We start from the raw sequence: 26,137 nt of genomic DNA on the forward strand, positions 1-26,137 counted from the left end.
CCTACTCCAAAATCCAATTCATGGTCCCCACAAAAGAGACATACCAGATCCAGGCATTACACCTGACCTCACGCTCATCTTAGCCAAAAGGCCGAGAAGCGATTCCAACTGATTATTTGAATAAATTGGAGTAACACTGCTGCCAGTCAAATATGCAGAGCAAGGAAGCAATTGAGCATCTCAGTTTTTTCCTACAGGTCGTATCAGATCCAGATATCAGCTGAGTAAGGGACTGAAACATGAGTCCCTCACCTTTATGCCTTTGTGAGCTAGTTTAATAGACTTTCAAATAATTCTGCATGAACAGTGGATAAACTTTAAAATAACTGATTGGTGTTTGAATGGAAAACAGGTTCTAATGTTTTGCTTTATTTAATTGAGTTCTTAAAATCTTTGAAATGGATAAGGGGTTTCTCAACTATACTGTATTTCACCTGCAAACTGCTTGTGTTTCTCTGTAGCTCAGCAGCAATTGGAATTTATTCAGAATAGGAAGCAACAGTATATGAAAGCTGCTGTGCAAGCAAAACAAAAGAAGAACCTGGAACAAGCAAAACATTTCCTTCGAACTGCAAAAGGTTTTGATCCAATGATTGTGGCTATCCAAAGTGGGAAACCAGTTGATATTTCCAAGGTTCGACAAATCTGATGGATAATATAGATAACATTTTGGAATCAGGCTATTATACTTTCTAACATATGATGTATTGTTAAGGGGTAAGATTTGAATTTCAGCCCAACCCTTTCACTTCATTTTCAGCCACTGAGGTTCCATTGTGTGTGTTATTCCCTCCTTAAACTGCTTCACCTCTCTACCTTCCTTTTCACTTCTTTTCATTATTACGACCCTTCATGGTAAATGGCAGCACGGTAGCACAAGTGGCTAGCACTGTGGCTTCACAGCGCCAGGGTTCCAGGTTTGATTCCCCGCTGGGCCACTGTCTGTGCGGACACATTCTCCCTGTGTCTGCGTGGGTTTCCTCCGGGTACTCCGGTTTCCTCCCACAGTCCAAAGATGTGCAGGTTAGGTGGATTGGCAATGCTAAATTGCCCTTCGTGTCTAAAAGGTTAGGAGGGGTTATTGGATTACGGGGATAGGGTGGAAGTGAGGGCTTACGTGGGTCGGTGCAGACTCGATGGACCGAATGGCCTCCTTCTGCATTGTATGTTCTTAAAACACCTTTCATCAACTTTACATACTTCTTAATTTGGCCTCCTTCGGCTTGGTATTTCTTTTCCTACCTTTTCAGTGAAAAGCTTTAAAACTTGGGTGGCACGGTGTCATAGTGGTTAGCACTGCTGCCTCACAGCTCCAGGGTCCATGTTCAATTTCAGCCTTAGGTGGAGTTTGCACTTTCTCCCCTTGTCTGCGTGGGTTTCCTCTGGGTGCTGTCCAAAGAAGTGCAGGTTAGGTGGATTGGCTAAATTGCCCTTAGTGTCCCAAAGGTTAGGTGGGGCTTACGGGGATCGGGTAAGGTGCTCATTCCAAGGGCCAGTGCAGATTCGATGGGCCTCCTTCTGCACTGTAAATTGTATGATTCTATGATTTCACTACATTAAAGGTGGTGCTAAATAAAGCTCAGTTATAGTTGCAGCACAGAGATCAATGATTGGCCCATTATGTTTTGGATTATATATGTACATAATTGATTTGAAGCTGAGAACAGAAACAAACATCTCTTAAATTTTCAGATTCTACCAAATGGAGGAAATGAGGTCTAGTGAACTGGTAAATAACAAATATGAATAAATGCAAGATAATAAGACAAAAACGAGAAATTAACAGTGATATCAATCCTGAGAGATCAAAAATCTATTGATCTCAGTCTTGAGTTTACTTAATAAGGGCGCATCCATAAGTTCCGAAGATTCACCTCTGAATAAAATAAATCTCATCTCTGTCCTAAATAATGGACAGGAGAGACAAATGCTGTTGAGGGTCGGCAGGAAAGTAGAGTTGAGGCCACAATCCGATATACCATGATCTTATCAAATGGCAGAACAGATTTGAGGGAGTGAATGGGCTAATTTTGCTCTTAATTTCTATGTTCGTATGACCCCCTTATCCTGAGACTAGGTTCCCGAGTGAGTGAAAATAACCCCTTCAGAATCTTGCATATTTCAAAATACGAATCGTCATTCTTCTAAACCCCAGAGTATATCCCCAATTTACTCAACCTCCCATTGTAGGATTACTTTTTTATCCTGGGAACCAATCTAGTGTTCTGCTTCTGAAGGCAAGTATATCCTTTCTTCAATGTGGAGAGGGAGGTCTTTTGTGCAGTGGGAAGCACCCCTGGCCCTGAGCCAGAAGCTTTAGGTTCAAATCCCACACCAGACTTGAAGCCCAAGGAAGGGGAGTTCATAACACGGCAAAACAGTTTGCGCATCAACTTGTAAATCCTTCCAACATAAGCCACTGATGGATTGCAAGAGCGGGAGAGATTTCTGGATGAAAATAAATTGGAGCCTCTACCATCACTATCCATAACTCAAGGCACAACATACACTTTTACATGAACTTCGCCAAAGTAACTGACTCGTTGGGCGGCCAGATGGCTGGGCGGCTGGCGTGGGTCAGATTGGTGCCAACAGCACAGGGTTCAATCCCTGTTCCAGGTGGGGTGGATTTGGTACCTGCCTCCTTGCCTTTCCCATGGTGGAAGCTATCGCTCAATGAGACATACCTGTCTTCGGGCAGAGAACTCAAGAAGAAGATATGGAAGCCAAAGCTGTGCACTATACTCCAAATGTGTTCTCACCAAAGCAACTGTTAACGGGATTTTCTTATTCTTGTATTCCAATCCCCTTAAAGATCAACATGCCATTTGCCTTCCTAATTGCTTGGTGCACCTACATGCTTATCTTGCATTCCTTGTAGGAGTACACCAAAGTCTCTCTCAACATGAACATTTAAAAAGTTCACGCCTTTTGAAGAAATATTCTGATATTGTAATTTTGCATTCATAAGAACATAAGAACTAGGAGCAGGAGTAGGCCATCTGGCCCCTCAAGCCTGCTCCACCATTCAATGAGATCATGGCTGATCTTTTGTGGACTCAGCTCCACTTTCCGGCCCGTACACCATAACCCTTAATCCCTTTATTCTTCAAAAAACTATCTATCTTTATCTTAAAAACATTTAATGAAGGAGCCTCTACTGCTTCACTGGGCATGGAATTCCATAGATTCACAACCCTTTGGGTGAAGAAGTTCCTCCTAACCTCAGTCCTAAATCTACTTCCCCTTATTTTGAGGCTATGCCCCCTAGTTCTGCTTTCACCCGCCAGTGGAAACAACCTGCCAGCATCTATCCTATCTATTCCCTTCATAATCTTATATGTTTCTATAAGATCCCCCCTCATCCTTCTAAATTCCAACGAGTACAGTCCCAGTCTACTCAACCTCTCCTCGTAATCCAACCCCTTCAGCTCTGGGATTAACCCAGTGCCAGTACGTCCTTTCTCAAGTAAGGAGACCAAAACTGAACACAATACTCCAGGTGTGGCCTCACTAACACCTTATACAATTGCAGCATAACCTCCCTAGTCTTAAACTCCATCCCTCTAGCAATGAAGGACAAAATTCCATTTGCCTTCTTAATCACCTGTTGCACCTGTAAACCAACTTTTTGTGACTCATGCACTAGCACACCCAGGTCTCTCTGCACAACAGCATGTTTTAATATTTTATCATTTAAATAATAATAATCCCTTTTGCTGTTATTCCTATCCAAATGGATAACCTCACATTTGTCAAGCCAATTCAAATCCCTCTGCAGACTTCCAGTATCCTCTGCACTTTTTGCTTTACCACTTATCTTAATGTAGTCTGCAAACTTGGACACATTGCCCTTGGTCCCTAACTCCAAATCATCTATGTAAATTGTGAACAGTTGTGGGCCCAACACTGATCCCTGAGGGACACCACTAGCTACTGATTGCCAACCAGAGAAACACCCATTAATCCCCACTCTTTGCTTTCTATTAATTAACCAATCCTCTATCCATGCTACTACTTTCCCCTTAATGCCATGCATCTTTATCTTATGCAGTAACCTTTTGTGTGGCACCTTGTCAAAGGCTTTCTGGAAATCCAGATATACTGCATCCATTGTCTCCCCGTTATCTACTGCACTGTTAATGTCCTCAAAAAATTCCACTAAATTAGTTAGGCACGGCCTGCCCTTTATGAACCCATGCTGCCCAATGGGACAATTTCCATCCAGATGCCTCGCTATTTCTTCCTTGATGATAGATTCCAGCATCTTCCCTACTACCGAAGTTAAGCTCACTGGCCTATAATTACCCGCTTTCTGCCTACCTCCTTTTTTAAACAGTGGTGTCACGTTTGCTAATTTCCAATCCGCCGGGACCACCCCAGAGTCTAGTGAATTTTGGTAAATTATCACTAGTGCATTTGCAATTTCCCTAGCCATCTCTTTTAGCACTCTGGGATGCATTCCATCAGGTCCAGGAGACTTGCCTACCTTTAGCCCCAGTAGCTTGCCCATCACTACCTCCTTGGTGATAACAATCCTCTCAAGGTCCTCACCTGTCATAGCCTTATTTCCATCAGTCACTGGCATGTTATTTGTGTCTTCCACTGTGAAGACCGACCCAAAAAACCTGTTCAGTTCCTCAGCCATTTCCTCATCTCCCATTATTAATTCTCCCTTCTCATCCTCTAAAGGACCAATATTTACCTTAGCCACTCTTTTTTGTTTTAAAAACCTTGTGTTTCCCCACATTGTATTCCATCTGCCACCTTGTTATTCTCTCATTTATCTTGTTCAAATCTCTCTGCAACCTCTGTGTTCTCCTCAAAGCTAACTTTCTTACCTACCATTGTATTATCAGCAAATTTAGATACATCTGCAGATGCGGGGTGGGAGACGGTGCAAGTTTTTTGTAGAGGTCCACCGGAACCCATCGGGTCCCGGCACCTTCCTCGACTGCATGGAGTTGATGCTCTCCATGAGTTCTCCCAGTTCTATTGGTGCTTCCAGCTCCCCCCTACCGGTCTGTTGTCCCCCATGACTGGCATGTCCAGTCCGCTGACGAACTGTTTCTTCCCCGTCGGGGGTTTGGTAGAAGGCCTCAAATGCTTTGTTGACCTTTTTTGGTTTGGCTACCAGTTCACCTGCGCTATTTCTCCTGTGGCTGCCTGCTTTCTCAGCTGGTGATCCAGAAGGCGGTTTGCCTTTTCCCTGTGTTCATAAAGGTCCCCTGTGCCTGGTGGAGTTGGTGCACTACCTTCCTGGTGGATAGCAGATTAAAATCCATTTATAGCTTTTTCCTCTCCACCAGAAGCTCTGCGGTCGGGGCCTCGGTGTATCTCATGTCGACCTCCAGGATGAAGTCGATCAGTTGTTGCCTAGCCACCCTCTCTCCCAAACCCCATGTGCCTTGGTGGTGATTCAACCTGAGGGTCACCACACCATAGGCAATGGACAAGATTGAGAAGGCGGTACGAGAATTAAATTTGCGCAGTTGACATCCCTCCACATCACTAACAAGCCATCCAGACAACTGAGCTAATCCAATCCTGCCCCACGCTATTAGTTACATCTTCTAAAGCTCTAATAAATTTGGCAAATACATTTCCCTTTCATAAAACCATGTTGCCTTTGCTCCATACAAACTTAACCTGAGCATCATTCAGCTTCACTGATTACTTGTGCCTTAGCAAATTGATTTCAAGATTCTGAAGTTGAATCATGAAGTTGGTTTTCAAATTCTATCATGAAATAGCCCCACTGGCTTTGTGTAATAGCCTACAACAATGTGCATTGCTATTATGCATTACTGGTTTTAGATTAATTGCTTGTTTTCCATCTCCTCCATTTTGCCAACAGTTGATTTTTGACCCATTATATTTCTACCAATTGAAACCTTGGAATCCCTCACCCTGGTTTTGAAAGTCTCTAAAAATCTATGGGCCAAATCTTCCAGTCTCCAGATCATCAGTGACCGGATGTGCGACTGAAGATGCATGCCGGAAGTTGTGGAAGTCCTGATGCATGGGCCCACGTGGGAATTGCCTGGGATGTTTCAGCTTCCAATGGGCAATCGGCTTACTCACAGGGATCCTCTTCTAATGTGTCCAACTCTAGCATTGGAGACCTCCGACAGTTACGTGGTTGTTACCCAGGAATGTTAAAAATTAAAACTTTGTCTAATACCTGGGTAATTGTACAACTGACCCATTTAACTAAACCTCCCACCCACTTGATTACCCTCCTGACACAACCTGGCTAAACCCCTGACCCCTGATCTGACTACCTCTCCCGACCTTACCGACTAGCTCCCGACTCTTCACCCCCCCCCCTCCCCCCACACACACAGACAACCTTACTGCCCCTTCAACTCAATACTCTGATACGACTGCCTCCTGACCTGACTGCTCACTCACCTACCTTCCCCATACCCATTCGCCCGCCATGCTCCTTCACTAGCTTTCAAACTGGACCTTTAAATTTACCCTATGGCAGCCGTGCAGTCAACTATCTTGTCTTCCCCCAACTCTGTTCTGACTGAGTCTCTCAGGGTTGCTGAACATTTCTGTGTAAGCCAGGCTGGGAAGACCCCAGTAGAAATGTGCAGCAGCATTGGGTCAGTGGAATTTACAAACTCAGCATCACCAATCATTGCTGCCTTCAGTTTCTCTTTTACTTTTTTGATCATTGTCAGTATCTTCCCCTTGTGAAGCACTCTAACATTTTTATATAAGTCCTATATAAATGTATTTTGCTTTAGTATGTTAAGCAATGGCACAAAAAATAAATACTCAAAGAAGTGGCGTGATCCTGCAAACTCCGGATGCGATCACAGATTTTGAATGCTTTTGTGTTTTAATGTAACACCCAAGAATATTTTCTTTAGACTTTAAAACATGCATATCCTACAAAAATGAACATTTAAGCAAAGGTATATGATTATTCCCTTCCAGGTTCCTTCACCCCCCGATGCTGAAGGTGATGACGATGATGATTTTATAATGGTGCATCACAAAGACGTGCAGATTTCACCAAAGATGGATGAAGTGTACACACAACTTATGAACCTTCTAAAGGAGCAGTATGAGGTATATGATGAGACATACTCAACAGCGCAAAAATAATTGCCTAACTCCCTGTTAAAAATTAATTGTGTTTACAATATTACATAACGGTAGTCCATGTGGAAAAGCATGTCAGTCAGTAAAGTGACAGTTTGCATTACAAAGTAATTACAGTGCATCTTCTCCACCAACCCTCATTTCTGGGGGGTTATGAAAAAGCCGCAGGTATTTAAATTGATGAAAGAAAATGCATGAGTGAAGTAAGCTGTGTCTTATCTTGCCCAGCAGCCAAATTGAAGTTGAAAAACACGGTGCTTGTTCTCGGTGAACAATTAGTCGAGATTGGAGAAAAACAATCTGGAAAATGGCAGGAGAAAGAATATACAAAACATTCATTTTTATGCAAGATGTCAACTTTATTTTTGAAGCAAATGCATGGCCATTTGGTGGAAAAGGACAAAAAATCAAAAGTTGTGATATTAGAATTTTATTGTTTATATTTTAGTTTAGTTGTTGAATGGCCATGTTTTGCTCCCCTATTCGGAGTCAAGTCTGTGTTGGTCTAGTTTAAAAAAATTATTATCATTCAAGGCTTTTTATATATATATATATATATATATATATATATGTATATGCACAAAATATCAGAAGAACAGCACATCAACCTAAACAAGCAACCACAAATTCCCAACCTCCCTGATACCAACACCCCATCACATCCTGTCTTTCAAATTTTTACCCCCTTATTCCCCCCACCCCCCCTTACGACCCCCGCAAAGCGAACTTGACTTTCTCCAGGAATTCTGCCAGGTTACTCACCCACACCCCTGCCTTTGGCGACTCCAAGCCCCGCCAACACAACAACAGAATCCGTCTCCGGGCTATCAGGGAGGCAAAGGCCAATACATCAGCCTCCCCTCCACCTCGCTCCTCACAAAATCCCTCCTCTGCAGGCACCTAAAGCCATTCTGTTTGGGCAATTCATACAATTCTTCCAGCCCTGTGAATTTGCCCCAATAAACATTCCCTAAAATACTCGATCCCCACCTGCCGCCAAACCCGGAATCTCGCATCCAGCCCTGTTACCACTAACCTACAGTTGTCGTATATCGATACCCAAAATGACATGCTCTCCAGCCCAAAATGTTGCCTGCACTGGCTCCCCACCCTCAACGCCAAGAGTACCTGGCCAGCGAGAACCGAAGCGGTGCAAACAACAGAGCCCTCAAACTTGTTTGCTTACATGACGCCGCTTCCATCCGTCCCCAAACCGACCACTCCTCCGCCGCCCATTTCCTTACCATCGCAATATTCACCGCCCAATCGTAATTTATCAGATTCGGCTTCACCAGCCCCCTTCGCCACTCTCCAAGAACACCTGCCTCACCTGCATGATCTTCCCTGCCCATAAACACCCCAAAGTTATCCTGTTGACCTTCCTGAAAAAGGACTTGAGGACAAAGATAGGGAGGTTCTGGAACGTGAACAGAAACCTGGGCAGCACCATTTGCACGCGCCCAGCCAGTGACAGCAGCGACACATCCTACCTCTTAAAATCCACCTTCATGCCCTCTACCAATCGTGCCAAGTTCAACTTTGAAGCTGGGTCCTGCTCCGTGCCACCTGGATTCCGAAATACCTGAAGCTCATCCCCACTGCCCTGAACGGCAACTCCCTAATCTCCTCCCTTGCCCTCTAGCATTGGTCGGGAACACCTTACTCTTTCCCGTGTTCAACTTGTATCCCGAAAACCGGCCAAATTTCCCCAAAATCTCCATAATCCCTCCAATGCTGCACACAGGGTCCGAGATATATAATAAATCATCCGCGCATAGCGAAAACCTATGCTCGACACCCCCTGCCCGCTCAATCCCTTTCCAATACTTCAACGCCCTAAACGCCTTTCCCAATGACTAATGCCAAGGTGAAAAACAACAGGGAGAGCGGGCACCCCTGGCCATTCCCACGATGTGACCCAAAATATCCCAAACTCATCCGGGTCGTCCGAATACTTGCCACCTGTACAGCAGCTGGACCCAATCCACAAGCCCTTGCCCGAACCCAAATGGCCCCAGAAACTCCAACAGGTACACCCACTCCACCTGATCAAAAGCCTTCTCTGCGTCCATTGCCACCACTACTTCAACCTCCTGCCCATCTGAGGGCATCATTATTACATTAAGTAGCGTCCTTAATTCAAGATGCTAACACCTTCACAAACAGCTTTGCATAATCCTTCAGCAATATCAGGCGGTACGACCCACGCTACCCTGGGTCCTTATCCTTCTTTAAAATCAGAGAGATGGAAGCCTGCATCAATGCAGGGGGAAGCTCCCCCCTCTCCCATGCCTCGTACATCTCAGCAGCAGTGGCCCAGCTCCGCACCAAACTTTTTATAAAACTCTACTGAGAACCCATCTGGACCCGGGGCCTTCGCTGCCTGCATTGCACCCATGCCATCCATCACCTTCCTCAGCCCAATCGAGTCCCCAGCCCCTGCACCCTCTCCCCCTCCACCATGGGGAACTCCAACCTATCCAGGAACCGCCGCTCCGATCCACCCTCAGAATCCCATCTACCAGCCTTGCTCTCTCCTCCCGCCCCACCCTCTCCCTGTACGCCCAAATTGAAATAAATTCCCCCTAACTACCGAATGCCTCCCACAGCATTGCGGTTGTGACTTCCCCTGTGTCGTTAACTCCACATAACCCTGACCCACCCACAGACCATCTCCTCTGCCAACAGCCCCACATCTAACCTCCACTGCAGCCGCTGTACCTCCCCCTCAACCACCCAATGCGGTGCGCGGTCAGAAACCCCAAGATTCCAAGTTGGCCACCCCTGCCAGCAGCGCCTTGTCCATCCCCAAAAAATCGATCCGGGAGTACACCCGGTGCACATGGGAGAAGTATGAAAGCTCCTTTGCCCTCGGTCTATACGCTCCATGACACCCCCCCAGCGGATCGGCCACAATGCTCCCCACCTCGAAAGCCACCCTCGTCTTAATGTCCACCCAGAGTGGAACACCTGCCCCACCCATCCCTTCCTCAGCCTCGTCTTATCCCCCAGCATCAGTTGCACCCCTGCAAAAATACGTCCGCCTTCAGACTCATCAGTTGCGCAAAAACACGCGACCGTTTAACCAGCCCATTCAGCCCCCTCACATTCCATGTGACCAGCCTGGTTAGGGGGCTCCCCACCCCCCTGCCCTGCCGATCAGTCATATTCCTTTTTAAGCCAGCCCCACCACCCTCGTCACACAGCCCTCCAGGCCCGCCCCCCAATATCTGAGGCCATCTCTCCCTTCCCAACTGTGCTGTGCTGGGCTAGTTAACTGTACCCAGGAGAGCAATACGAATGAACTGCTCACTGGCTAGGAAGGGAGAAAAGATTTGGCCAGCATTACTATGTCTATCTCTTGACTCTTGGAAATTACATGTGTGTAGCATTGGATAATGTTGAACCTGCATAAACTTTATTTTAAATGTTAAGGGGGGCCACTGGGCTGCGATGTTGTACAATTACTAATACCTGTACAGAAAGAAGTCTTACAACACCAGGTTAAAGTCCAACAGGTTTGTTTCAAATCACTAGCTTTCGAAGCACTGCTCCTTCCTCAGGTGATTGTACCTGTACAGCTGCACTCTAGTTGGAATCAGTTTTTTCAGAACAGTTGAGAAAACTGTCTAGTTAAATCTGCTGCACCAAAGCTGTCTTTCCATTGCTGTTTAGCACAGGGCTAAATCGCTGGCTTTGAAAGCAGACCAAGGCAGGCCAGCAGCACGGTTCGATTCCCGTAACAGCCTCCCCGAAAAGGCGCCGGAATGTGGCAACTAGGGGCTTTTCACAGTAACTTAATTTGAAGCCTACTTGTGACAATAAGCGATTTTCATTCATTCATGTCATTTAATTCATTCATTTCCTACTTGAATTTTAAAACTCTTCCTTTAAATCTAGAAATGTATGTCTTACTCCAAGCAATTTATACATCTTGGTAACGTGGCTGAGACTACAAGGTAAGTGCCAATGGTTTCTTAATATATTTGAGGCATGTAATTTGTAATAGAAATAATGACTCGTAAACCAAACAAATTGGTGAAGTAGCAATACTTTGTACACAAACTGAAAAACAAAATAGTTATATCTTAGAACATGACTGAAATTTAAATATAGAGCCATAGAAGTCTACAGCATAGAAAAGGCCCTTCAGCTCATTGCGACTGCGCCGGTCAAAAACAAGCACCTAACTATTTCAATCCTGTTTTCCAGCACTTGACCCATGAGCCTTGTATGCCACGGGATGGCATCGCAAGTACTTCTTAAATGTTATGAGGGTTAATTAGGACACTAAAAGATTTGTTTCTTGGGGGGTCGTTTTGCGGGATTGAAGGAGCTGGGACCGAAGTATGGTCTGGAGCAGGGGGAAATATTTAGATACATACAGGTTCGAGACTTTGCTAGCAAGGAGATACAGATCTTCCCAGGAGAGCCGGCATCCACATTGCTGGAGGAGGTGCTGACGACAGGGGGACTAGAAAAGGGAAAGGGGGTAGTATCGGCAGTTTACGGGGCTATTATGGAGGAGGAGAAGGCGCCACTAGAAGGGATCAGGGCAAAGTGGGAGGAAGAGTGGGAGAGGGTATGGCGGAGGGGTTCTGGTGAGAGGTGCTCCGGAGAGAGAGAGAGAGAGAGAGAGAGAGAGAGAGAGAGAGAGAGATCAAGACGGTTAGGACGAGATGCAGGGCTTGGTGGTGAAGACGGAGACGCACGAGGCACTGCATAAGAGGTGTATGAAGAGACTGGAAGCCCTGGAAAATAGCTCGAGGAGGAAGAACTTAAGAATCTTGGGTCTTCCCGAAGGGGCAGATGGAGCGGACGTTGGGGCATATGTGAGCACGATGCTCCATACCTTAATGGGAGCTGAGGCCCCGACGGGCCCCCTGGAAATGGAGGGAGCGTATCGAGTCCTCGTGAGAAGACCAAAGGCAGGAGAAATACCTCGAGCAATAGTGGTGAGGTTCCACCGCTACAAGGACAGGGAGATGGTCTTGAGATGGGCGAAAAAGACACTGAGCAGCAGGTGGGAGAACGCGGTGATCCACGTGTATCAGGATTGGAGTGCGGAGGTGTTTCAATCGGGCCAAGGCGGTGCTCCACAAGAGGAAAGTGAAGTTCGGAATGTTGCAGCCGGCAAGACTGTGGGTTACACACCAGGGTAAACACCACTACTTCGAAACGGCAGAAGAGGCGTGGACATTTATCGAAGAGGAGAAGAGGAGAAGTTGGACTAGATTGGAGAAAGAGTGTTTGAAATGAAGTAGTGAGGTGATGGCAAGGGACTGTGAATCAGATGGGGGGGGAAAAGAAAAATTTGGCCAAGATGACACGCATGTGGGCGCCGGTGGGGAAGGAGAGAGGGAGCTGCGCCATCAGGGGCGGGGCCGAGAGGGAAGCGCGGGCTTTGTCCCCGCGCTATGGAAACTGTGGCGGGAAAAGGGGGCGCAGGAAGGAGGGGGCCTCACATGATGGGAGGCTAAGGATAAACGGAGGAAGCCGAGGTCAGCCAGAGTTTGCTGACTTCCAGAAGCAATATGGGGGGAGCAACTAAGCTAGAGAGGGATCTAGCAGGGGGAGGGGGGGGCGGGTTAACTGGGTTGCTGCTGCTAAGGGGAAGGGGAAGCTGTTACGGGATGGGATGGTCGGGACGGGAGGGCGCCGTTGGAGGGAAAAGCGGGTGCATGGGAACCGGGTGAGGAGCTGGTCTAAAAAAGGGGATGGCTAGTCGACGAGGGGGGGGGGGGGGGGGGGTAAAGAGCCCCCCAACCCGGTTGATCACGTGGAACGTGAGGGGGTTGAACGGGCCGATTAAGAGGGCAAGGGTACTTGCGCACCTAAAAAAGCTAAAGGCAGACGTGGTCATGCTTCAGGAGACGCACCTGAAACTGGCGGATCAGGTCAGATTAAGGAAATGATGGGTGGGACAGGTATTCCACTCGGGCTTGGATGCGAAAAATAGAGGGGTGGGGAAACGGGTATTGTTTGAGGCGAAGATCATAGTGGCGGACAGTGGGGGTAGATACGTGATGGTGAGTGGCAGACTGCAAGGTGAAGCGGTGGTTCTGGTGAACGTATATGCCCCGAATTGGGATGATGCAAACTTTATGAAGTGTATGTTGGGGCGCATCCCGGACCTGGAGATGGGAAAGTTGGTAATGGGGGGGGGACTTCAACACGGTGCTGGACCCAGGGCTGGACCGGTCCAGATCTAGGACCGGGAGGAGGCCGGCAGCGGCCAAGGTGCTTAAGGGCTTTATGGAGCAGATGGGAGGAGTGGATCCCTGGAGATTTACTAGGCCAAGGAGTAAAGAGTTTTCCTTCTTCTCCCATGTCCACAAAGTGTACTCCCGGATAGACTTCTTTGTCCTAGGAAGGGCGCTGATCCCGAAGGTGGCAGGAACGGAGTATTCGGCTATAGCCATTTCAGATCATGCCCCACATTGGGTAGATCTGGAAGTAGGAGAGGAAAAGGAACAGCGCCCACTCTGGAGATTAGATATGGAACTGTTGGCGGACGAGGGGGTATGTGTAAGGGTGAGGGGATGTATTGAAAGGTACCTAGAGATTAATGATGACGGAGAGGTCCAGGTGGGAGTGGTCTGGGAGGCGCTGAAGGTGGTTAGAGGGGAGCTGATCTCCATAAGGGCCCATAAGGGGAAACAAGAGGGTAAAGAAAGGGAGAGATTGTTGAGGGAGATTTTGAGGGTGGATAGGCAATATGCGGAGGCTCCAGATGAAGGGCTATACAGGGAAAGACGGAGATTGCACACGGACTTTGACTTGTTGACCACGGGTAAGGAGGAGGCACAATGGAGGAAGGCACAGGGAGTGCAGTATGAATATGGAGAGAAGGCGAGCCGGCTGCTGGCCCAACAACTGAGGAAGAGGGGGGCGGCGAGATAGATCGGAGGGGTTAGAGATGAGGAGGGAAAGATGGAACGGGGAGCGGAGAGGGTGAACGGGGTGTTTAAGGTATTTTACGAGAGGCTATATAAGGCTCAACCCCTGGAAGGAAAGAGGGAATGATGCGTTTCCTAGACCAGCTGGAGTTCCCGAAGGTTGAGGAACAGGAGATGATAGGACTGGGAGCGCAGATTGAGGTGGAGGAGGTGGTAAAAGGAATTGGGCACATGCAGGCAGGGAAGGCCCCGGGACCGGATGGGTTCCCGGTGGAGTTCTATAGGAAATACGTGGACCTGCTGGCCCCACTTCTGACGAGAACCTTTAATGAGGCTAGGGAAAGGGGGACACTACCCCCGACGATGTCGGAGGCGACGATATCGCTGATCCTGAAAAGAGACAAAGACCCGCTGCAGTGCGGGTCATACAGGCCTATTTCCCTCTTGAACGTAGATGCCAAGCTTTTGGCCAAGGTGATGGCAACGAGGATAGAGGACTGTGTCCCTGGGGTGGTGCATGATGATCAAACGGGGTTTGTTAAAGGGAGGCAATTGAATGTTAATATACGGAGGCTGCTGGGGGTGATGATGATGCCCCCACCGGAGGGGGAGGCGGAGATAGTGGTGGCGATGGATGCAGAGAAAGCATTTGATAGAGTGGAGTGGGACTACCTGTGGGAAGTACTGAGGAGATTTGGATTTGGAGAGGGGTTCATTAGATGGGTTCAGCTCCTGTACAGGGCCCCGGTGGCAAGTGTGATTACAAATAGGCAACGATCTGGCCACTTCCGACTATATAGGGGTACAAGACAGGGATGTCCCCTGTCCCCGTTACTGTTTGCGTTGGCAATTGAGTCACTGGCCATAGCGCTGAGGGGCTCCAGGAAGTGGAGGGGGGTACTTAGAAGAGGAGAAGAGCACGGGTGTCATTATACGCGGATGATTTGTTGTTGTATGTCGCGGACCCAGTGGAGGGGATGCCTGAGATAATGCAGACACTCGGAGAGTTTGGAGAATTTTCAGGATATAAATTGAATATGGGGAAGAGTGAACTGTTTGTGATGCACCCCGGGGAACAGGGCAGGGGAATAGACGATTTACCGTTGAGGAGGGTAACAAGGGATTTCCGGTATTTGGGGATCCAGCTGGCCAGCAACTGGGGAACCTTGCATAAGCTTAACTTGGCACGACTGGTAGAGCAGATGGAAGAGGACTTTAGGAGGTGGGACATGGTGCCCCTGTCATTGGCGGGCAGTGTGCAGGCGGTTAAAATGGTCGTTCTTCCAAGGTTTCTTTTTGTGTTCCAGTGCCTCCCTGTACTGATTACAAAGGCCTTTTTTAAAAAGGTGGACAAGAGTATTATGAGCTTTGTGTGGGCTGGAAAGACCCCAAGAGTAAAGAGGGGGTTCCTGCAGCGCAGTAGGGACAGAGGGGGACTGGCACTGCCCAGTCTAAGTGATTATTATTGGGCCGCTATCGTGTCAATGATATGTAAGTGGATGAGGGAAGGGGAAGGAGCGGCGTGGAAAAGACTGGAGATGGCGTCATGTAGGGGAATTAGCCTAAAAGCACTGGCGACGGCGCCGTTGCCGTTCTCCCCGAAAAAATACACCACAAACCCAGTGGTAGTGGCAACTCTGAAAATTTGGGGGCAGTGGAGACGACATAAGGGAGTGACGGGTGCCTCAGTGTGGTCCCCGATAAGGAACAATCATAGGTTCGTCCTGGGAAGGATAGATGGGGGATTTAAATCTTGGCAGCGAGCAGGAATTGCGAAATTGAAGGACTTGTTCTTAGACGGGACGTTCGCGAGTCTGGGAGCACTGACAGAAAAATATGGGCTGCCACCTGGGAATGCATTTCGCTATATGCAAGTGAGGGCATTTGTGAGGCAACAGGTGAGGGAATTTCCGCAGCTCCCGGCGCAAGAGATCCAGGACAGAGTGATTTCGGGGGCATGGGTGGGTGATGGCAGGGTGTCAGATATATATAGGGAAATGAGAGACGAGGGGGAGACGATGGTGGAGGAGCTGAAGGGAAAATGGGAGGAGTAGCTGGGGGCAGAGATAGAGGAGGGGCTGTGGGCAGATGCCCTAAGTAGGGTAAACTCTTCGTCCTCGTGTGCCAGGCTCAGCCTGATACAATTCAAGGTTCTACACAGGGCGCATATGACTGGAGCAAGGCTGAGTAGATTTTTTGGAGTGGAGGATAGGTGCGGGAGATGCGCGGGAAGCCCGGCGAACCACACCCACATGTTCTGGTCATGTCCGGTATTGCATGGGTTCTGGGTGGGTGTGGCAAAAGTGATTTCAAAGGTGGTGGGGGTCCGGGTCGAACCAGGCTGAGGGTTGGCTATATTTGGGGCTGCAGATGAGCCGGGAGTGCAGGAGGCGAGAGAGGCCTATGTTTTGGCCTTTGCGTCCCTAGTAGCCCGGCGAAGGATTCTACTTATGTGGAAAGAAGCGAAACCCCCGGGCGTGGAGGCCTGGATAAACGACATGGCAGGGTTCATAAAATTGGAGCGGATAAAGTACGCACTAAGAGGTTCGGCTCAAGGGTTCACCAGGCGGTGGCAATCGTTCCTCGACTATCTCGAAGAGCGATAAGGGAAAATAGGAAAGGTAGCAGCAGCAACCGGGGGGGGGGGGGGGGGGGGGGGGACGGACTCATTTGGGTCCTCAGGGATTTTATGTGTGTGTTTATATATTAGTTATTTATATTGGATTTTACGAAGTTACTATTTCTGTTGTTTCTTATTTTGGTTTTGGCAGTTGCCGTTAGTTAGCATATTATTTATTTAAAAAACGATCAATGTATATATTATTACAAAGTTGTAAAATGGGAAATTTTTGTTTTTGTTTGATCGAAAAACTTTAATAAAATATATATTTTTTAAAAAACATTGTATTCCATCTGCCAGACCCTAGCCCATTCACTTAACCCATCCAAATCCCTCTGCAGACGTCCGGTATCCTCTGCACTTTTTGCTTTACCACTCATCTTAGTGTCGTCTGCAAACTTGGACACATTGCCCTTGGTCCCCCAACTCCAAATCATCTATGTAAATTGTGAACAATCGTGGGCCCAACACTGATCCCTGAGGGACACCACTAGCTACTGATTGCCAACCAGAGAAACACCCATTAATCCCCACTCTTTGCTTTCTATTAATTAACCAATCCTCTATCCATACTACTACTTTACCCTTAATGCCATGCATCTTTATCTTATGCAGCAACCTTTTGTGTGGCACCTCGTCAAAAGCTTTCTGGATATCCAGATATACCACATCCATTGGCTCCCCGTTATCTACCGCACTGGTAATGTCCTCAATAAATTCCACTAAATTAGTTGGGCACGACCTGCCCTTTATGAACCCATGCTGCATTTGCCCAATGGGACAATTTCCATCCAGATGCCTCGCTATTTCTTCCTTGATGATCGATTCCAGCATCTTCCCTACTCCCTACTTACCTACTACTTAGTCTAAACTAAAATCTTCCACACTTCTGGGGTCCCTATCCCTGTATTCTCACCCTATTCATGTATTTGTCAAGATGCCCCTTAAACGTCACTATGTTCCCTGCTTCCACCACCTCCTCCGGCAGCGAGTTCCAGGCACCCACTACCCTCTGTGTACTTGTCTCGTACATCTCCTCTAAACCTTGCTCCTCGCACCTTAAACCTATGCCCCCTAGTAATTGACCCCTCTACCCTGGGGAAAAAGCCTTGGACTATCCACTCTGTCTATGCCCCTCATAATTTTGTAGACCTCTATCAGGTCGCCCCTCAACCGCCGTCATTCCAGTGAGAACAAACCGAGTTTATTCAACCGCTCCTCATAGCTAATGCCCTCCATACCAGGTAACATCCTGGTAAATCTCTTCTGCACTCTCTCCACATTCTTCTGGTAGTGTGGCGACCAGAATTGAACAGTATACTCCCAAGTGTGGCCTAACTAAGGTTCTATACTGCTGCAACATGACTTGTCAATTTTTATACTCAATGCCCCAGCCAATGAAGGCAAGTATGCCGTATGCCTTCTTGACTACCTGATGCATGATCAATAACTCCAGAAGCGAGATTGGAGACAATTGAAGGCTTTAATACGCTAGATGTTTCCCCCAGCAGCGCAGGTACAGAAGAAAGCTGCTGGGTCGGCACGGGCTCTTATACCCCGCCTTGCAGGGCGGAGCTAACATATACAGGCTTAACCAATGGGAACAAGTACATTCTCCACAAATGATATTCCGGCATTACCAGGTACCGTAATCCTTCTAACACAGACTACCACATTCACCCCCTGTTAAAAAAGAGTCTGGCGGGGGTGGTGGCTTCATATTACAACGTGGTAAAGTCGTAGAAGTTACAGTTATGAAGGTACCGTGATACCTCCGTACAGCATTTTGCTATATTACATCTTAATTATTTACAACAGTAAATGTACATTTCAAAATGAAGCAATTAATCGATCGGGGGCCCTGGTTGTCCTCTGCGATCATCGTAACTTTAGTGGTGATGCTGGTGGAGGTTCGGGCATCTGTGCTCTGGGAGCGTGTTTTCGGCTTCTGTGGCAGCTTCATCACCCCTAGACGGGGCCGGTAGAAGGGGGCGGGTGTGCCGGTGGGCGGGAGGGCCTAGACGGGGCCGGTGAAAGAACCGATCCACCTGGGAAGGGGGCGGCTGTGGGGTGTGCTGGTGGGAGGGAGGGTGGGACTGGTGGCGGGGGTGTGTGTAGGGATCCAGTGGGCGCCAGGCCCCGTACGGAGACCGTATCCTGTCGGCCGTCGGGGTACACCACGTAGGCGTACTGAGGGATAGCGTGGAGGAGATGGACCCTTTCGACCAATGGATCCGATTTGTGCGCCCGCACGTGTTTTCGGAGCAGGATGGGTCCGGGAGCTGCCAGCAAGGTCGGAAGCGAGGTCCCAGAGGAGGACTTCCTGGGGAAGACAAGGAGATGTTCGTGAGGTGTTTGGTTGGTCGTGGTACAGAGCAAAGACCGGATGGAGTGGAGGGCATCCGGGAGGACTTCCTGCCAATGGGAGACTGGGAGATTCTTGGACCGCAGGGCCAGAAGGACGGTCTTCCAGACCGTTCCGTTCTTCCTCTCTACCTGTCCATTTCCCCGGGCGTTGTAACTGGTCGTCCTGCTCGAGGCAATGCCCTTGCTGAGCAGGAATTAACGCAGTTCGTCGCTCATAAAGGAGGACCCCCTATCACTGTGTATGCCCTATTATGTATTTTCTTTTATTCCCTTTTCTTCTCATGTACTTAACGATCTGTTGAGCTGCTCGCAGAAAAATACTTTTCATTGTACCTCGGTACACGTGACAATAAACAAATCCAATCCAATGTAGGCGGGGAAACCGAACAGCGTAAAGATACTCTGGAGGGCTTTTGTGACGGTGGTTGCGGTCATGTCGGGGCAGGTGATGGCGAATGGGAACCGGGAGTACTCGTCAATCACGTTCAGGAAGTATGTGTTGCGGTCGGTGGAGGAGAGGGGGCCTTTGAAATCCATACTGAGGCGTTCAAAGGGACGGCAAGCCTTTATCAGGTGTGCTTTCTCTGGCCTGTAGAAGTGCAGCTTGCACTCCACGCAGATTTGGCAATTCCTGGTGGCTGTCCTGACCTCCTCGATGGAGTAGGGCAGGTTGCGGGTCTTGATGAAATGGAAAAATCGAGTGACCCCCAGGTGGCAGAGGTCCTCGTGGAGGGCTTGGAGGCGGTCCACTTGTGCGTTGGCACATGTGCCGCGGGATAGGGCATCAGGAGGCACGTTTAGCTTCCCGGGACGATACAAGATCTCATAGTTGTAGGTGGAGAGTTCGATCCTCCACCGTAAGATCTTGTCGTTTTTTATCTTGCCCCGCTGTGCATTATCGAACATAAAAGCAACCGACCGTTAGTCAGTGAGGAGAGTGAATCTCCTGCCGGCCAGGTAATGCCTCCAATGTCGCACAACTTCTACTATGGCCTGGGCCTCCTTTTCAACTGAGGAATGGCGAATTTCGGAAGCGTGGAGGGTACGTGAGAAGAAGGCCACGGGTCTGCCCGCTTGGTTGAGGGTGGCCGCCAGAGCTACGTCGGCCGCGTCGCTCTCGACCTGGAAGGGGAGGGACTCGTCGATGGTGTGCATCGTGGCCTTTGCAATGTCTACTTTGATGCGGCTGAAGGCCTGACGGGCCTCTATCGACGGGAAAAACTGTGGATTGGATCAGTGGACGGGCTTTGTCCGCATAATTGGGGACCCACTGGGCATAGTAGGAAAAAAAACCTAGGCAGCGCTTCAGGGCCTTTGAGCAGTGCGGGAGGAGGAACTCCATAAGGGGGCGCATGTGTTCAGGGTCGGGGCCTATAACTCCATTACGCACTACCTAGCTGAGGATGGCTAGGCGGTCGGTGCTGAACGCGCATTTTTCCTTTTTGCAGTCTGGAGGAATTTCCGGAGGTTGCGGGTCCGGCTGGTCGTGGCCGCAGATGGTGACATTATCGAGGTACAGGAATGTGGCCCGTAAACTGTACTGGTTGGAAGACCGAGACCCCATTAGTGACACCAAAGTGAATCCTTAAGAAGTGGTAGAGCTTCCCATCTGCTTCGAAAGCAGTGTATTTGCAGTCACTAGTGCGGATGGGGAGCTGGTGGTAGGCGGACTTAAGATCCACCGTGGAAAAGACCTTGTATTGCGCGATCCTGTTGACCAGGTCAGATATGCGGAGGAGAGGGTACACATCAAGCTGCGTAAACCTGTTGATGGTCTGACTGTAGTCGATGACCATCCTATGCTTCTCCCCGTTCTTTACAACCACTACTTGAGCTCTCCAGGGGCTGTTGCTATCCTCAATGACACCTTCCCTCAGTAACCGTTGGATCTTTGACCTAATAAAGATCCGGTCCTGGGCACTGTACCGTCTGCTCCTGGTGGCGACGGGTTTGCAATCCGGGGTGAGGTTCGCAAACAGGGAAGGCGGATCGACCTTGAGGGTCGCAAGACTGCAGACAGTGATGGGGGGTATAGGGCCGCCGAATTTGAAAATTAGACTTTGGAGGTTGCACTGAAGTGCAACCCTAGGAGTGTGGCCGCGCAGAGGTGGGGAAGGACATAGAGTCGGTAGTTTTGAACTCCCGTTCCTGGACCGTGAGGTTAGCTACACAAAACCGCATGATCGCTGTGAGATCCGAAGGCCAGGGAGATTTTTTGATTAACGGGGTGGACTGGGAGAGAACAGTGCCTTACCGTGTCGGGGTGTATGAAGCATTCTGTGCTCCCAGAGTCGATTAGGCAGGATGTTTCATGCCCATTGATAAGCACCGTCGTCGTAGCAGTCGAGAGTGTTCGGGGCCGAGATTGGTCCAGGATCACCGAGGCTAATTGGGGCAGCAGTTGGATGTTCTCTTCGGGTGGTGTGTGGTCATCCGAACTGGGGTCCTGAGAGTCCATCCAAGATGGCGGCGCCCGCTGGTCGCACATGGCTGGGGGTGCACAAAATGGCGCCCATCCATCGCACGTGGCGTCCGCTGGACAAGATGGCGGCGCCGGAGGCCATATGTGGCCCTGGAAGAGGAAGATGGCGGCGCCCGCTGGCCGCACAGGGTCTGTGGAGAGGGTTGTGGTGGCGGTCCGTATTCGCCTCCAGAGACCGCAGCGACCGCCCGGGCCTGGCATACCGCCACAAAGTGGCCCTTTTTGCTGCATCCCTTGCAGATGGATGAATTGGCTTGCCCGCAAAAATAGCAGCGGGGCCCCCCAGGGTTGCCAGGCCATCTCGCAGCACAAGCTTGTGGGGGGTTGGGAGATGCCTCGGGGTCAGCCGCGGGGGGGTGGGGGGGGGGGGCACGCTGCCCAGGGGGCTGCCGCGCGGTCGGGGACATAAGCGCGGGCGTTTCGGGAGGCCTCATCCAGGGAGCCGGCAAGGGCCCGTGCCTCCTTGAGGCCTAGTGTCTCTTTCTCCAGCAATCGCTGGCAGATTTGGGAGGACAGCATACCTGCAACAAAAGCGTCCCGAATCAAAAGTTCTGTGTGGTCGTTTGCTGAAACTTGCGGGCAGCTGCAGTTTCTCCCCAACACCAGGAGCGCACGGTAGAATTCTTCCAGTGATTCCCCAGGGATTTGTCGCCTCGTCGCTAGTAGATGTCGGGCGTAAACCTGGTTTACAGGGCGAATATAATGTCCTTTCAGCAGCTCCATTGCGGCATCAAAATCGTCCGCGTCCTCGATGAGGGTGTAGATTTCTGGGCTCACCCTCGAGTGCAGAATTTGTAGTTTCTGTTCTCCCATGGGTGTGTTTTCGCCCGTCCCGAGATATCCATTGAAGCACGCCAGCCAGTGCTTGAAGGTTGCCACTGAGTTTGCCGCGTGGGGGCTGAGTTGCAGACACTCCAGCTTGATTCGGAGCTCTATTCTTTAAAAACTAGCGTATTAAATTGATGCACAAGCAATAACTCCAGAAGCGAGATTGGAGACAATTGAAGGCTTTAATACGCAAGATGTTTCTCCCAGCAGCGCAGGTACAGAAGAAAGCTGCTGGGGCGGCACAGGCTCTTATACCCCGCCTTGCAGGGCGGAGCTAACATACAGGCTTAACCAATGGGAACAAATACATTCTCCACCAATGGTATTCCGGCATTACCAGGTACCGTAATCCTTCTAACACAGACTACCACACTACCTTCTCCACCTGTGTTGCCCCTTTCAGTGACCTGTGGACCTGTACACTGAGATCTCTCTGACTGTCAATATTGTTGAGGGTTCTACCATTCACTGTATATTCCCTACCTGTATTAGACCTTCCAAAATGCATTACCTCACATTTGTCCGGGTTAAACTCCCATCTGCCATCTCTCCGCCCAAGTCTGCAAACGATCTAAATCCTGCTGTATCCTCTGACAGTCCTCATCGCTCTCCACAATTCCACTAACCTTTGTGTCGTCCGCAAACTTACTAATCAGACCAGTTACATTATCCTCCAAATCATTTATATATACTTCGAGCAGCAACGGTCCCAGCACTGATCCCTGCGGAACACCACTAGTCACAGCCCTCCAATCAGAAAAGCACCCTTCCATTGCTACTCTCTGCCTTCTATGACTTAGCCAGTTCTGTATCCATCTTGCCAGCTCACCTCTGATCCCGTGTGACTTCACCTTTTGAGAATGGAAATTATAGGCCGGTTAGCCTGACTTCGGTCATTGGTAAGATTTTAGAGTCTGCTATTAAAGATGAGATCGCGGGGTACTTGGAAGTGCATGGTAAAATAGGACTGAGTCAGCACGGCTTTGTCAAATGGAGGTCATGTCTAACAAATCTGTTAGAGTTCTTTGAGGAGGTAACAAGCAAGTTAGACAAAGGAAAATCAGTGGACGTGATTTATTTAGATTTCCAGAAGGCCTTTGACAAGGTGCCGCACAGAGGACTGTTAAATAAGTTAAAAGCCCATGGTGTTAAGGGTAAGATCCTGGTGTGGATAGAGGATTGGCTGACTGGCAGAAGGCAAAGAGTGGGGATAAAGGGGTCTTTTTCAGGATGGCAGCCGGTGACTAGTGGTGTGCCTCAGGGGTCTGTGCTGGGACCACAACTTTTTACAATATACATTAATGATCTGGAAGAAGGAACCGAAGGCACTGTTGCTAAGTTTGCAGATGATTCAAAGATCTGTAGAGGGACAGGTAGTATTGAGGAAGCAAGGGGGCTGCAGAAGGATTTGGACAAGTTAGGAGAGTGGGCAATGAAGTGGCAAATGAAATACAATGTGGAAAAATGTGAGGTTATGCACTTTGGAAGGAGGAATCTAGGCATAGACAATTTTCTAAATGGGGAAATGCTTCGGAAAGCAGAAGTACAAAGGGACTTGGGAGTACTTGTTCAAGATTCTCTTAAGGGTAATGTGCAGGTTCAGTCGGCAGTTAAGAAGGCAAATACAATGTTAGCATTCATGTCAAGAGGGCTTGAATACAAGACCAGGGATGTACTTCTGAGGCTGTATAAGGCTCTGGTCAGACCGCATTTGGAGTATTTGAGCAGTTTTGGGCCCCATATCTAAGGAAGGATGTGCTGGCCTTCGAAAGGGTCCAGAGGAGGTTCACAAGAATGATCCCTGGAATGAAAAGCTTGTCATATGAGGAACATTTGAGGACTCTAGTCTGTACTCGTTGGAGTTTAGAAAGATATGGGGGCATCTTATTGAAATGTACAAGATACTGCGAGGCCTGGATAGAGTGGACGTGGAGAGGATGTTTGCACTTGTAGGAAAAACTAGAACCAGAGGACACCATCTCAGATTAAAGGGACGATCTTTTGAAACAGAGATGAGGAGGAATTTCTTCAGCCAGAGGGTGGTGAATCTGTGGAACTCTTTGCCGCAGAAGGCTGTGGAGGCCAATTCACTGAGTGTCTTTAAGACAGAGATAGATAGGTTCTTGATTAATAAGGGGATCAGGGGTTATGGGGAGACGGCAGGAGAATGGGGATGAGAAAATATCAGCCATGATTGAATGGCGGAGCAGACTCGATGGGCCAAGTGGCCTAATTCTGCTCCTATGTCTTATGGTACCAGTCTGCCATGAGGGACCTTGTTAAAGGCCTTACTGAAATCCATATTGACAACATTCGCTACCTGCATCAACCATCTTTGTGACCTCAAAAAACTCTTATCAAGTTAGTGAGAGACGATCTCCCCTTCACAAATCTGTGCTGCCTCACGCTAATACATCCACTTGCTTCCAAATGGGAGTAGACCCTCCAGTAATTTCCCTACCACTGACGTAAGGCTCACCGGCTGTAGTTCCCTGGATTATCCTTGCTACCCTTCTTTAACAAAGGAACAACATTGGCTATTCTCCAGTCCTCCGGGACATCACCTGAAGACAGTGAAAATCCAAAAATTTCTTTCAAGGCCTCAGCAATTTCCTCTCTAGCCTCCTTCAGTATTCTGTAGATCCCATCAGACCCTGGGGACTTCTCCACCATAATATTTTTCAAGACGCCCAACACCTCGTCTTTTTGGATCTCAATGTGACCCAGGTTATCTACACCCTTCTCCAGACTCAACATCCACCAATTCCTTCTCATTGGTGAATATTGATGCAAAGTATTTGTTTAGTACCTCGCCCATTTCCTCTGGCTCCACACATAGATTCCCTCCCCTGTCCTTCAGTGAGCCAACCCTTTCCCTGGCTACCCTCTTGCTTTTTATGTACGTGTAAAAAGCTTTGTGATTTTCCTTAACCCTATTTCCCACTGACTTTTTGTGACCCCTTCTAGCCCTCCTGACTCCTTGCTTAAGTTCCTTCCTACTTTCCTTATATTCCACACAGGCTTCGTCTGTTCCCAGCCTTTTAGCCCTGAAAAATGCCTCCTTTTCCTTTTTGACGAGGCCTACAATATCTCTCGTTATCCAAGGTTCCCGAAATTTGCCATATTTATCCTTCTTCCTCACAGGAATATGCCGGAGCCTCCCACATGTCAGATGTTGATTTACCCTCAAACATCCACCCCTAATCTATGTTCTTCAGTTCCCACCTAATATTGTTATAATTAGCCTTGCCCCCAATTTAACACATTCACCCTAGGACCACTCTTAACCTTGCCCACCAGCACTTTAAAACTTACTGAATTGTGGTCAATGTTCCCGAAATGCTCCCCTACTGAAACTTCTACCACCTGGCTGGGCTAATTCCCCAATACTAGGTCCAGTATAACCCCTTCCCTAGTTGGACTATCTACATATTGTTTTAAGAAGCCCTCCTGGATGCTCCTTACAAACTCTGCCCTGTCCAAGCCCCTAGCACTAAGTGAATCCCAGTCAATATTGGGGAAGATAAAAGTCTCCCATCACAACAACCCTGTTGCTTTTACTCCTTTCAAAAATTTATCTACCTATCTGCTACTCTATCTCCCACTGACTGTTGGGAGGCCTGTAGTAGACCCCCAACATTGTGACTGCACCCTTCTTATTCTTGATCTCTACCCATATAGCCTCGCTGCCCTCTGAGGTGGCCTCCCGCAGTACAGCCGTGATATTCTCCCTAACCAGTAGCGCAAATCCTCCACCCCTTTTACCTCCCCCGCTATCCTGCCTGAAACATCTAAATCCTGTCCTTCCCTCAACCAGGTCTC

At 48.7% G+C, this 26,137-nt stretch overlaps 1 protein-coding gene across 1 annotated transcript in view; it reads left to right on the forward strand.

Moving 5' to 3' along the window:
• cc2d1b (coiled-coil and C2 domain containing 1B) overlaps window positions 1–26,137 on the forward strand; it is a 153,682-nt gene that overhangs the window by 94,348 nt on the left and 33,197 nt on the right. Inside the window, exons 14-16 of the mRNA XM_072510886.1 lie at window positions 462–634; window positions 6,952–7,086; window positions 11,020–11,078. Coding sequence (XP_072366987.1) covers window positions 462–634; window positions 6,952–7,086; window positions 11,020–11,078 — 367 coding nt within the window. The remainder of the gene's footprint in view (window positions 1–461; window positions 635–6,951; window positions 7,087–11,019; window positions 11,079–26,137) is intronic.

The sequence above is a fragment of the Scyliorhinus torazame genome, chromosome 7 (genome assembly GCF_047496885.1).
Source record: "Scyliorhinus torazame isolate Kashiwa2021f chromosome 7, sScyTor2.1, whole genome shotgun sequence".
In the NCBI taxonomy this organism is placed as follows: domain Eukaryota; kingdom Metazoa; phylum Chordata; class Chondrichthyes; order Carcharhiniformes; family Scyliorhinidae; genus Scyliorhinus; species Scyliorhinus torazame.